The following is a 12181-nucleotide window of genomic DNA, read 5'->3' on the forward strand; positions in this document are numbered from 1 at the left end:
TCTCAAAGGTAAATTTACAATATAGATAACCAAATACTATGTTCTCACCAAATTTCTACTCACCTGACCATCATATAAGTGGCAGAAACCACGGATGATCTTTTGCTTATACAGCTGGTCCGCTTTCAATTCCATCCGACAGGACAGTCTGCATGATCTTATAATACTTGAGTCCTTCCTCTCTAGTGAGAACTGCTGTGGTGGGAGGTTCATCCTCAAGCCGATGAACGTCACATTTCTGGAAATTTAATTTATTTCACTGTAAATGCTCCCAATATATTCTAAAATTTACCTAATCAGACAAATAGCCAAGTAGCTTCTCTCAAAATGTTTCACAGTATATTTTATCTCCTGTTTTTCTAAAACTCATGTTAAAATGGTTTAAATTCTTAGTAGGAAAAATGACCCCCCAAATACATTTACCTAAGAAAACTGAGTTGTTCACTGACTATTAAAGAAACATTCATAGAAATGTCTTGATCACTTTCTTAATCGAATCAAATCAAATTTATTATTGGCCCTTCATTTTTACTAGTTAGCCACTAAGAGGTATCATGTACCCTACCTATAAATAGGGAGAATAAACTATAATCTTAGCTAAGAGCAAACTTTTCTGAACCATCAAATTCCCAAAATAAAAAAGATTAAGAGATTATGTTAATTCATTCATTTGTGCATTTACCCACCATTTATTAAGTACCTTCTCGGTGAGGCACGTGTGCTATTGTTGTTTGTCCTCCATTCTGGAAGAGGACCATGACCTCAGGACATGCAAGTGAACTGGAGTTAAGTGAGGAAGGACTGTGCAAAGTCACCAGCCTCACTTTCTCCTCCACAGCCTTTTGAGTCTAGTGGCAAGTTAGAGAACAGGACAAGTGCAGATGGCCCTGGATGCAGTGGGAGATCTTGACCTTTTTAAACTAAGGTCTTTATTAGGTCTCAGTTTGACTAAGGCAACGCCTATTCAGTGATTAAAACTAGGTGAGAAATGAGGCAGAGGATGGCCTCTTTCACCTAGTCCAAAAAAAAAAAAAATCAATCTGTTAAGGGAAGACCCTCTTGGTTTCTGGCCAAAACAGAAACAATTGCTTTTACTGTTCACTCTGAGCCTATCATAACCCAAACAACTGTTGGTCAAACAATGAGAGCCAAAGTGATTTAGATTTAAGGCATGGTTCTTAAGAATAAAGCTTTCAGAGATCAAAAATTTACATTCCTTTGGACAGAGCACCCGCAGGCTAGAATATGATACCCAACGCATATGGAGGGAAAGAAAGAAAAAGAGAAGGATGGAGTGAGGGAGGGAGGGAAGAAGGAAGGAAGAGCAAGCAAGCCAAGATGCCCAACTGGCCAGTTCCAGTGGGGTCCCAGTGCGGCAATTCACAGTTGTTTGTCTTTTGTTCTCAAGAAGACCATGACATCAGGGAGGTGATGCAAATGAATTGGATTTAAGTGAGGGAGGGCTGGCACACATGCTAGTCAAATAATGGTATAAAATTACTATACCAATAAAGAAGTGAAAAAATGTCTCAAAAATTCAGTATGAAGATGCAGCAAAGCATCTTCCTTACCTTAATATCAAACGAAGCATCATTTGCAAAGTTTCGGGCTGCCAATAGCACTCTTCCAGCCTTCAAAACAAATACAGTAAATTTAGTTTTTAGGAAGATGACTGAAAAAATAGCAGCTAAATTTGGAAGAGTTGGTCTTTTATTGATCTGTGCTTTCCCTGCCTGCTTCAATAGTACAGATAATCAATAGCTGCAGCTTTGTTTTCAGAATCATGGTTCCAATAAAAATTCAATCAATCCCTATCACATTCAGATTCATTTTCCTATGTTATAGAATTGGATAAAAACATTTTAAGCCACCAAAATTATATAGTGAGTTGGGCCAATGAGATAAAGATGCACATTAACAAAATGTTAAGCCAAATTGGTCCTGTTTGCTACTCAAAACATAGGAAAAATAGGCAATGAACTTGACCTTCCAGATATGATGTGCAATGGACACAAAGGCATGCCATTAACTTACTCAATAATACTGGTTATGATCTTTTTAATGTAATCAGGTGAAAACAAAATGAAATTAGTGGATCTCAAGAGTTTAAAAGGCACTGTAATATAGTAGGAAGAATGTTGGAATCAAGATAGCTGGGTTAGAATGCTGACTCTGACAACTTTCTAGCTATGTCACTGTGGGCAAGTCACTTAATCTCAGATCCCTAAGATAAAAATATTTGTACCAACTATCTCAACAATGTTATTATAGGAAAAGTCCTGCAGAAATGAGAATTATTATTAATTATGAGTTTGAATATTGAAAGCAACCAAACCTTCAGTTCAACTCTGGGGAAAAAAATGACAGAATGCTGGGAGGATAGAAGCCTTAGCAGTAAAAATCAATAATTGGCTATTTTTTGCTGCTACCAAATCATTTATGAAACCAATAACATTTTTATGTTGTGAACTGAATTTCTAGAATAATCACACAACTCAAGTTTCTGTGGAAAGCCTTAGGAATCTTAAAGGTCTGGGTCCTCAAGGCACTGAAAACCTCTATGACCTCAATGTTAATGCCACACATAGAGGGTACCAGCTAAAGAATACAAGACTTTCTGAATGGAGTTTAAGATTAAATCAGATGCTCTCTACATTCCTTCCATCTCTAAGTATTTTCTAAGTTGAAACATTCAAAACCAGACAAACTGGTCAGTTAGCTATGTTTGCCTATTAATTGTTTTTTAGAGTTATGTAGAAGTTATATAGAATATTTATAAAGTTCATACAAATGGAAGAAAGCCTGCTAAATTAGTTCATTTTCCACTCTAACTTAGAAAATGATGAATATGTATAAAAGCCAAGAAAGTCAAAGATTATACTTACTATAAATCTATTTTAAGTTTTCCTGTCTGCTATGATTATATACTGTGATTTCTAAGGGATCTCAAAAGTGCAAGATAAGTTTTGATAAAGTTCAAAGAGGGCAGCAGTACTTAAATTAAGGTTAAGAAGCTACAAATCAAGTCAGTGTGGATCTATCTCTGATCAGAAAATTATTGAAAACAAATGTAATCTGACCACTTAGTTCTCTATTTAAACAGGCATAAAACATTTTCCCCTTGAGATTTTACAAGAGACACTGACAAATCACAAAATTTGTTAGAAATTAAACTTTTAAAAAATTCACTTTAGTTCAAGTAAAAAGAGGGAAATTATTCCAAAAATTTTAAATCCTAATGATGGATCTTCAACTTTTTCCCACTGTAGACTATTTAAGAAACAGAGGATATAGGATATAGATTAGACCTCATGCAAATAAACAAGATTTTTTTTTCTATAAAAGAGGCTAAATCCAAACTACAAGCAGATCTAGTACTAGTGATAACGAATTAGAACCAGTCAAGCAAATGAGTCCACTTTACCTGAGTATAATTTAATCTTGAGATTAGTAAGAACCCTGTAAAAGATCATACTACTCAAAGATAAAACCAGAGATTTACTAAAAATACAAGCAATTTGTTGTAGGCTCTACAACCAGAGAGGTGATTCAGTTTTAGTGAAAAATCTGAGCTGGGTACAGAGAGTGGGTAGAAATAGCAGTATTTGAAATGCAGTGGCTTCCACATATACCTTTGCCACGCCAGGGGGCTTTTCCATCCCACATCAAAATGCCAGCAGCACTGGGAAAAAGGGGATATGGAATCACAAGTTGCCCCTAAATAGAAATGGTTAGACTTTAAAGATTTGAAGACAACTGCCTGCCCTATTATTACTTTTAAATTAATGATAAATTACTAACAACTAAACATTAAAGTGAATTAAAATAGAGCTTCCTATTTGGATGTACTGATATAAAATGCTATACCTAATGTAATTTATCAAACCAAAATTTAGAAATTACTATTTTCCACATTAAAATAAATGCTTTTAAAAAACAAATTGACAAAGTACCTAGAAAAAGGTTAAAAAAAAAAACAAAAAACAACCAAAACAAAACCCCACATTTTCCATTGGGAAAATATTATTTGTGTGTGTTAGAATCTAATAGCCAATTTCATGACATAACAGCTTATATAAAATCTTCCATTTAAGTCCCATTTCCATGCCCCATGGCATACAGGCAAGTGATTTTAGACTCTTTGAAGTCTAGCCAAGTGAGTAAATGAAATTTGTTAAGTTAATGCTGCAGTTGAATTAACTTATTACATGCAGTTAAAACTACACTAAGACTTTGGGGATCTTATATATGAAATAATTCCATTAAATTCATAATTCTTTATATTTGATTTAAATTGGTATATTTGGCTATCTAACCTAATTGTAGGATTTCACATTAAATCATGTTGATGGAACCGAATTAAATCATATTTTTAGTCTCTAGTCAGTGAAGTTGAGAGCAAATAAATGTAGTAAAGTTCTACATTTCAAAGGTAGAAAGTAGCCCTGAAAAGGGCTAGGCAGTACAAGATAAAAAAGACATGGCTGGATGCAGTTTATGTGAAAAAGACAGCATAACGTGGATGTCAAAAGAGCTTTTGATTTTAGGCTCTAGGAAGTACAGATCATATCCAAAGTTGCTCTGGTTGGACCAAAGAGGCAGTACTGTGTAGTTCTGGACACCATATTCTGGAAATAACATTAGTAAGCAATACTTATATTAGCAAACCATCCAAAGGAAGGTGACTAGGACAGTAAGGAGACTGGAAAACAGGCCACATAAGGAACAGCTTAAAGAACTGAGGATGCTTATCTTAGAGAAGATTAAGAGGCAGGAGGTGAGAAATGAAAGTAGTCTTCAAATATCTGAAGATTTGAATGTGGAAAAAGAATTATTCTGCTTGGCCCCAGAGGAGATAAACAGGTAGAAACTTCAGAGAGGCAAATTTCAGCTCAACACAAAGAAAAATTTTTCTCAAAATTACAGATATGCAAAAATAGAATGGGGTACCTTGGACATAAGAGTTCCTTAGGCTCACAGTTAGAAATGCAAGGATATCAGAGGCCATCTAATCCAAACACCTCATTTTGCAGTGGAAGAAACTGATGCACAAAGAAAATTTTTCATTCTTCTCCCCTTCTACCATTTTAGCCAATCTGATAGGTGTAAGTTAATATTTCAAAGTTGTTTTAATTTGCATTTCTCTAATCAACAGTGATTAGGAACATTTTTTCATATAACTATATATAGTTTTGATTTCTTCAACAAAAACTGCCTGTTCATATCCTTTCACCACTTATCAATTAGGGAATGACTCATATTCTTATAAATCTCACTAAGTTCTTTACAATATTGGAGGTATGAGACCTTTATCTGAAAAATCGTTTATAAAAATTTTCTCCCAATTTTCTGTTTTCCTTCTAATCTTGGCTACACTGGTTTTATCTGTTTATCCATAAATTCTTTTCCTATCCATAAGTCTGATAGGTAAGAAAATTAGAACATGGAACATATTACCTATCAGACTCAGGGATAGGAAAAGAATTTATGAATAAACGAGAGACAGAAAGTATTGTGAGACGTAAAATGAATAATTTCAATTAAATTAAATTAAAAAGGTTCTGTACAAATAAAACCAATGTGATCAAGATTAGGAGGAAAGCAGAAAATATGGAGAAAAATTTTATAACCAGTCTTTCAGATAAAGGTTTCATATCTCTCTATTATCCTTTTCATGCTCTTTTTACCCTATCCCTCCTCACAAGTCTGATTTACTTCTAACTACTATGTCCCTAATCTGCCCCCTTTTAAAGAATCTGTCCCTTATCCTCTCCATTTATTCTCCTATTCCTTAATCTCCCCATTTCTCTTAAGAATTTCTCCTTTATCCTTTTCCCCCACCCTCAAAAGAGAAATTTTTTTTAATAAAAACTGATATCTTACCTCACTAGCAGCTCCCTAAAGTAGCAGTAGTTGGGAAAAAAATAAAAAGAATTTAAAAATTAATTATTTCACATTAAAACAAACAAACAAAAAAACCTGAAAGGGATGAAAACGTCCCAAGCCTAGTTAAGGTAACCCATGGCAATCACTTTTGATTAATATATCATATCTTGGATTGTGTATGTATAATATTTTACAAAATTTTCTTTCTAAAGAAGTGAGTTTCTTAAATTAACCATATAATTCAAAAAGTGCATATGGTAGTCTTTATAGTATTAAAGCTAGCAAAATCAGCTTCAAAATTATCACTGTGAAAAGAAACATTAAAAATCATCAATTTAACAGTAAAGTACCGCTCAGTACCATGGTGCCATTCTGTTAGCGCTTTAATAACATGTTCCCTAAGAGTTAATATTATTAGCCATAAAAGCTAACAGTCAATATCACATACTGCTATATCATTAATTCTGCATGTTTTGCTTTCAGTAAATAGCCATCATAGCAGAGCTACCAAATAAATGAAAACTTACTCTCCATTAATGAAGGCCTTGAAGAAAAGAAGTGGAATGATGACTTTACCTGTTCTACCCAGTTGCTCTACCACCCACCCTGACCAACACAATCTGGAATAAGAAAACAAAAGAAGGGAAGAAGACAGAGAAAAATGTAACACAAGACGAGTGACCTATTCAGAAGTAAAGAAATAGAATAAAAGCCATAAAAATAAAAAAAGCATAAAAACCAGGTTCTCTGACTCCAACTGTATGGGCAGCATTATCACTGAATGCCACATTACTTCAATACTGGTAATATGAACATTTGTCTAGTTTAATTGAGTCTCTACTTAATTTACTACCATACCAACATTTCAAAAGGCAGTTTAAAAACTATTTTGGCAAAAAACGTAAATATGTGTATGTATACGTATATGTGTATATCTGTGTGCGTGTCTTATCTATATCCCTGATCCATTTATATCACCTACACTTTTTTTCTTTTTTTGGCTAGGCAATGGGGTTAAGTGACTTGTCCAGGGTCACACAGTAAGTATCTGAGACCACATTTGAATTCAGGTCCTCCTGACTCCAAAGCCAGAGCTCTATCCACTGCGCCACTAGCTGTCCTATATCACCCATACTTAAGAAAAATGGTATCCAGTAAGAATTCCACAATTACCAAACATACAGCAATTTCCCATATTATAACTAAACTGGTTTACTGATGAGCTGAAGCCAAGACATTTAAATTATCCTTGCTTTCTGGAAAGACAAAAGGAAGCACTGTGGAAGATTTCAGTTCTCATTATCTTGGTAACCTTTATACTGGACAATAAATACTTGCAACTAACATCATGCAAAGAACTATATTTGGAAATTTTTACTCACAAGCCTGAACTCATTTTTGGAATTTACTTTTCTTTTTGGTTTAAAATACCTGTCACTTATTTTATAGGAGTATTTAGACTGATGACTTATGAATCTGCATGTTTGCTGCCTCTATGGTACCTTGTTATGAGCTATATAACTAAATAAATACTGTTTATTAAATACGGAGTTCTTGAATAAGCCAATCTTGGGCAACTAGGTGGTACAATAGATAGAGTGCTGGGACTGGAATCAGAAACTCATCTTCCAGAGTTCAAATCTGACTCCAGACATTTAGTCACTTGTATGACCCTAGGCAAGTCACTCAACCCTGTTTGCTTCAGTTTCCTCATCTGTAAAAGGAAATGGCAAAGCATTCCAGTATCTGTCAAGAAAACCCCAAATTAAGGTCAGAGAGTCAGACATGACTGAAATGACTAAACAACAAAAGGTTCTTCTATTCAACCTATAAAGTGTTAACATACCTATAAAGAAGTCTACTGTATGACATACTGTGTACATCACCACTACTACAATACAATTTGTATCAATGAAAAAGAGCTTTAGATTTTAATTCAATTCAGCCAACCTTCACAGCAGGCCTATACAACATATGGCTTGAGGGCCACTTGTGGCCTACCAAAGAATTTCAGTTGGCACAAGAAAAATGTAGAGAACGTAAAAGAAAGTTGCAATGAGTGCTTTGTCCACGCCCCTCTTACCTGCCTTCCACTAGTCATTATTGTGCGCATCAAGTAACTTGTCAGGTGAGTTGCCACCGAACACTCTCTCCTGCTTGTTATGTGACCCTGTGGCAACTAACTAACCACTGTCAGTATGTCTGCAGTCTGAGAGGAGTGAGTCATATCTTTTCACTGTGTTTTCAGTCATTACTGGTGATGAACAGGGCGAAAGTGAGTGCCGCCACGCCAATCGATAAACAACAATGTGAGGGCTTCTTCCCCTCCCTTGTTGCTTGGCCATCTTCCAAGTCACATGAGTGTCTGGCGCTCTCTCCAAGGTCAGACACTGAGTTCAGTACTTCTTTGTATATGAGCAGTTGCTGGAGATTTTTTGGTTCTAACGTTAAAATTTTTGGGGGAGACTTTGTAAAATGGATGATAAAAAGAAATGGAAGATCAAAATCAGAACACAGAGTACTTTATCTGGAGTGGACAAATACGTACTTGTTTACTTAAACGAGAGGCAAAATATTGTGCCTTGTGTGCTGAGAATATCCTGACAAGCAAACTGGACACCAATGGAAAACAAATTAAAGCATCCAAATTGTTGAAAAATCTCCGTGGGGAACGACGATTTTTCAAGAAAGTAAACTCAGAAAATGAGGAGGCCACTAAGGTTAGTTTTCAAATTTCTAAAGAAATTGCTGCTGCTGGGAAGTCTTTTACTGAAAGTAACTTCATAAAAGTGTTTGCTGATTGCAGTTTCTGGATTATGTCTCACTTACCGAAGTAATTTTTTTAAACATTAATGTGATTTCATGATAAATAAAAGTCTTAAGTAGTAAGTATAATTAATTGATATTAATTGAAATTTCCCTTTTTAAAAAGTATAGCTTATTTGCAAAATAGATTAATCATTAATTTTACCTTTACTTGCAAAGTGAGCCACTAAAAACCCATCTGTGCCCAGAAGGAGCTTAGCCTATTTTAATTTTGGCTCTACCTACTGCCAAGTTGTCCAGGTCTGCTTTACAGGATGGAGTCAATACTATATGCAAGGAGCTGGGTGTGCAGCACAAAAAGTAGAAATTCTCTGCCCCCAAGATTACAAGTTACTGAGGGATACAATGTGTACACATTTAAGTAAACACAGATTAGGTACTTAAGGTAGAGTATCATCCCACCTTTCTGTTGTCCTCTAGTCTTTTCAATTGTGGTCAGACTCTTCCTGACCCCATTTGTGGTTTTCCCACCACTCTACTGTACATAAATCTCAACATCTTAGGACCTTAAGTTACTTAAAAAAAAAAGACATGTTATTTTTTTGTGACATTTCTTGTCATTTTAAAGGTTTGGCACGGGAAGGCAAGTTCTAAAAAGGGAAGGTAATTTTTTTAAAGCATCACTCCTGACCTGTCTTCAGAAAATTGGAGCTATATTATTTGTTATTATTGGGTCCTTTTCAGTCATGTTTGACTCTTCATAACCCCTTTTGGGGTTTTCCTGGCAGACATACTGGAGTGGTTTGCCATTTCCTTCTCCAGCTCATTTTACAGATAAGGAACCTGAGGAAAAGAGAGTTAAGCAACTTGCCCAGTGTCATGTGAACTCAGTTCTCCTTGACTCCAGGCCCAGTAGTCTATCCACTGTACCTTCTAGCTGTCCTGTAAGAAGGATGGGAGATTTCTAAAAATAGAAATAAACAGTACTATGATTAAGAGTAAGTGTAGATGGGTCATGGTTGCCATGCCTGTAATTCCTTGTTCCTGGGGAGGCTGTTGATAGATTGAATCAGCTCAGGAGTTGTGAACAGCAAAAAGGCTTAAGTCTCCTGGGTATCTGAACTAAGTCAATATTGTATCAATACTGTAAACCACAAGGCTACCTAAGAGTGGTAGGAAGAGCCAGCCTAGGTCAGTGAATGGCTGACAACTGCAGCCTAAATTAGAGATGGAGCCCCACTTTTCCCTATCCCTTCCCCCCCTCTAAAAGTAAATATGTTTATAGTTATCCTAAGTAATACTATCACAGGTTCATAGATCTAGGGCTGGAAGAGACCTCAAAGACTATCGAGTCCAACTCTCATATTACTAATGCGAAAAAAGCGACTAGCCCAAGGGTCACACAGGTAATCTACGAGGTGGGATTCCAACCCAAGCCCTGAGACTCCACGCACAGCCAGTGGGTCCCTAAAGGGGTAAAGTGTCTGCGATAGTTTGTCTTCCCCTTCCCCTATATAATTTAATATAGGCAAAGAAGGGGTTGTGGACAAATTGGGAGAGGTTTTCCCACCCTCCAGCCTAATCTTTATCCATACAATGCTACTGTGTGTGTGTTACATAGCAGAGAAAAGGTTGCATCAAAACCCTGAAGGGATTACAAGGTATAGAATCATCAAGCCCATGCCTGTCCTTGTTTGCTGAAGTCTAGATAAGCTAAAAGGTCACAAAGTTGGGTGTCAGGACTAGCCCCAAACTAGTGCCTTGGAACTACTTCATTTTCTCCAATTTTATTTATCCTGGATTAAAAAAAAAATCAGTCCTCTCGTTTTTATTTCCTTTTGAATTTGCTGCCAAGTAACGGTAACCAAAGGAAGGAAGTAGCTGAACAGTAAACTGAACTACTGAGACCAAGAAAACAAGATGGCAAGCAAGAACGAAAATCTCAGATGGCAAGCTTAGGGAGTGAAGACCAAGGGTTCTTTTTTCCTAGTTCCAATGAGTAAACAACTATGACAACAACAACGATAGCACTGGCACGACCATTTCAGGTGCTTTCAACAATGACATGACCTTCTGAAGCAGCCCTGTGAGAAGGGCAGGACTCTAGCAATGGGGGCTGCCAACCACTCCTGATGAGGAAAGGCAGGCTCAGAGAGGTGCCCACAGCGGCCCGGGGTCACAGCGCTGGTGGGCTGCCCCAGCTGAGGCAGGGGGCCCTGCCAGGGCTTCGGGCTCCACGTCCTGAGAGCTTTCCCTTCTGCCCCTGACGCTGCCTATTTTTAAACCAGTCACGGGATGAGGTGAAAGGGATCCCCACGATTGGACTTTCGTACGTGACCTTGCAAGAACCAGCCCGGGGCGCAGCGCTGAGGCCCCAGGGGCCAAAGGGGCCGGAGGACTCCCGACCCAGCTGCCCCCTGCCCTGGGCTGGGGCAGAGAAGAGAAAAAGCCCGGGCCCTTTCAGCTCGGGAAGCGGGAGTGGGGGGGAATGTGCAACGCTAACAACCGTCCCCCCGCCCCGAGCGTAGGACAGGCTCTCCCGCCAGGGTCGACTGGGGGCGCTGACTAATGAGGGCCTCTGCTCCAACCCTCCTTCTTCGAACTCCTCACCGGTTTCTGGGAGGCGCCCGTCAGCACGCGGGAAACGATAGCGAGCATTTTCCGCATGGAGCGGTAGCGGCGGCGGCGGAGAGGTTGTTGGCCGGCGGCGGACGGAGCCGGAAGGGACCGTGTCCGTGTCTGGAGTCTCCTTCAGGAACCGGCAGCGGACGTAGCGCCTCTCCCGGGGAAGGAGGAGGGAGGAGAAGAAATAGGGACGGAAGTGACGATACCGCGCCTCCACGCTGCGCTGCCGAGGCCGCGGAGCAATCAAAGGAGTTCCCGGGAGTCCCCCCGCCCCCTCCGTGCGTCCGCTACGTCGGCGGCTTTTAAACAAGCGAGCGGCCCTTAGCCTGCCTCAGTCTTGGGGGGGGGGGGTGTCTCCGTGCTCGGGGTTCTGAGGTTTCGTGAACTTGGATGAGGAAAAAAAACAATCACATCTTTATTATTACTAATTTGTTTTTTCTTTTCTAAGGTTACATCTGTTATGTGTAGGTGTGGCGTACGCAGTGTGTTGATGAAGAGAGATCTCCAGGGCCTCTTTCCCCTCCCTTTCTCCCAGGAAAGCTTGAGTTCCCGCCCGGAAGAGAAGCGGGAGCTTGGGGCAGAGGCCGGTTAGTTACCGCTCTGCTCAAAGAGAGGGATTTTGTGGTTATTCAGTCGTGTCCAACTATACGGGATCCCGTTTGGGGTTTTCTTGGCGAAGATACTGGAGCAAACCGGTTTGCCATTTTCTCTCCCAGCTCATTTGACGGACGAAGAAACCGAGGCAAACAGTTAAGTGACTTGGCCAGGGTCACACAGCTAGTGTCTGAGCTGGATTTGAACTTGGCTATTCCTGACTCCAGGTCTCCTTCACAAAGCCGCCTACCTGCCCTTAAGGGGTATGGGGCTACAATTACACCTTTCCGTTCCCTTAAATATTATTAGT

General features: G+C 38.7%; 1 protein-coding gene across 12 annotated transcripts in view; it reads right to left on the reverse strand.

The window, feature by feature from the left end:
• The window catches only part of LOC110202313 (pyruvate dehydrogenase E1 component subunit alpha, somatic form, mitochondrial-like), a 48756-nt gene extending 37291 nt beyond the window's left edge, over positions 1–11465 (reverse strand). For 5 of the 12 annotated variants that reach the window (XM_078146644.1, XM_078146645.1, XM_078146643.1 and 2 more), the window contains exons 1-4: positions 11263–11462; positions 5884–5898; positions 1572–1631; positions 64–238 (exon numbers count right to left, since the gene is read on the reverse strand). In XM_078146644.1, coding sequence (XP_078002770.1) covers positions 64–238; positions 1572–1594 — 198 coding nt within the window. In that variant the 5' untranslated portion in view covers positions 1595–1631; positions 5884–5898; positions 11263–11462. Of the gene's footprint in view, positions 1–63; positions 239–1571; positions 1632–3632; positions 3718–5883; positions 5899–11262 lie in introns of all 12 variants that reach the window. The other 7 variants (XR_013482921.1, XM_078146637.1, XM_078146639.1 and 4 more) reach the window with 6 other exon arrangements.
• Positions 11466–12181: the final 716 nt, after the last annotated feature.

Source organism: Phascolarctos cinereus, unplaced genomic scaffold (assembly GCF_003287225.1).
Source record: "Phascolarctos cinereus isolate Bilbo 61053 unplaced genomic scaffold, phaCin_HiC Scaffold_726;HRSCAF=1367, whole genome shotgun sequence".
NCBI lineage: Eukaryota > Metazoa > Chordata > Mammalia > Diprotodontia > Phascolarctidae > Phascolarctos > Phascolarctos cinereus.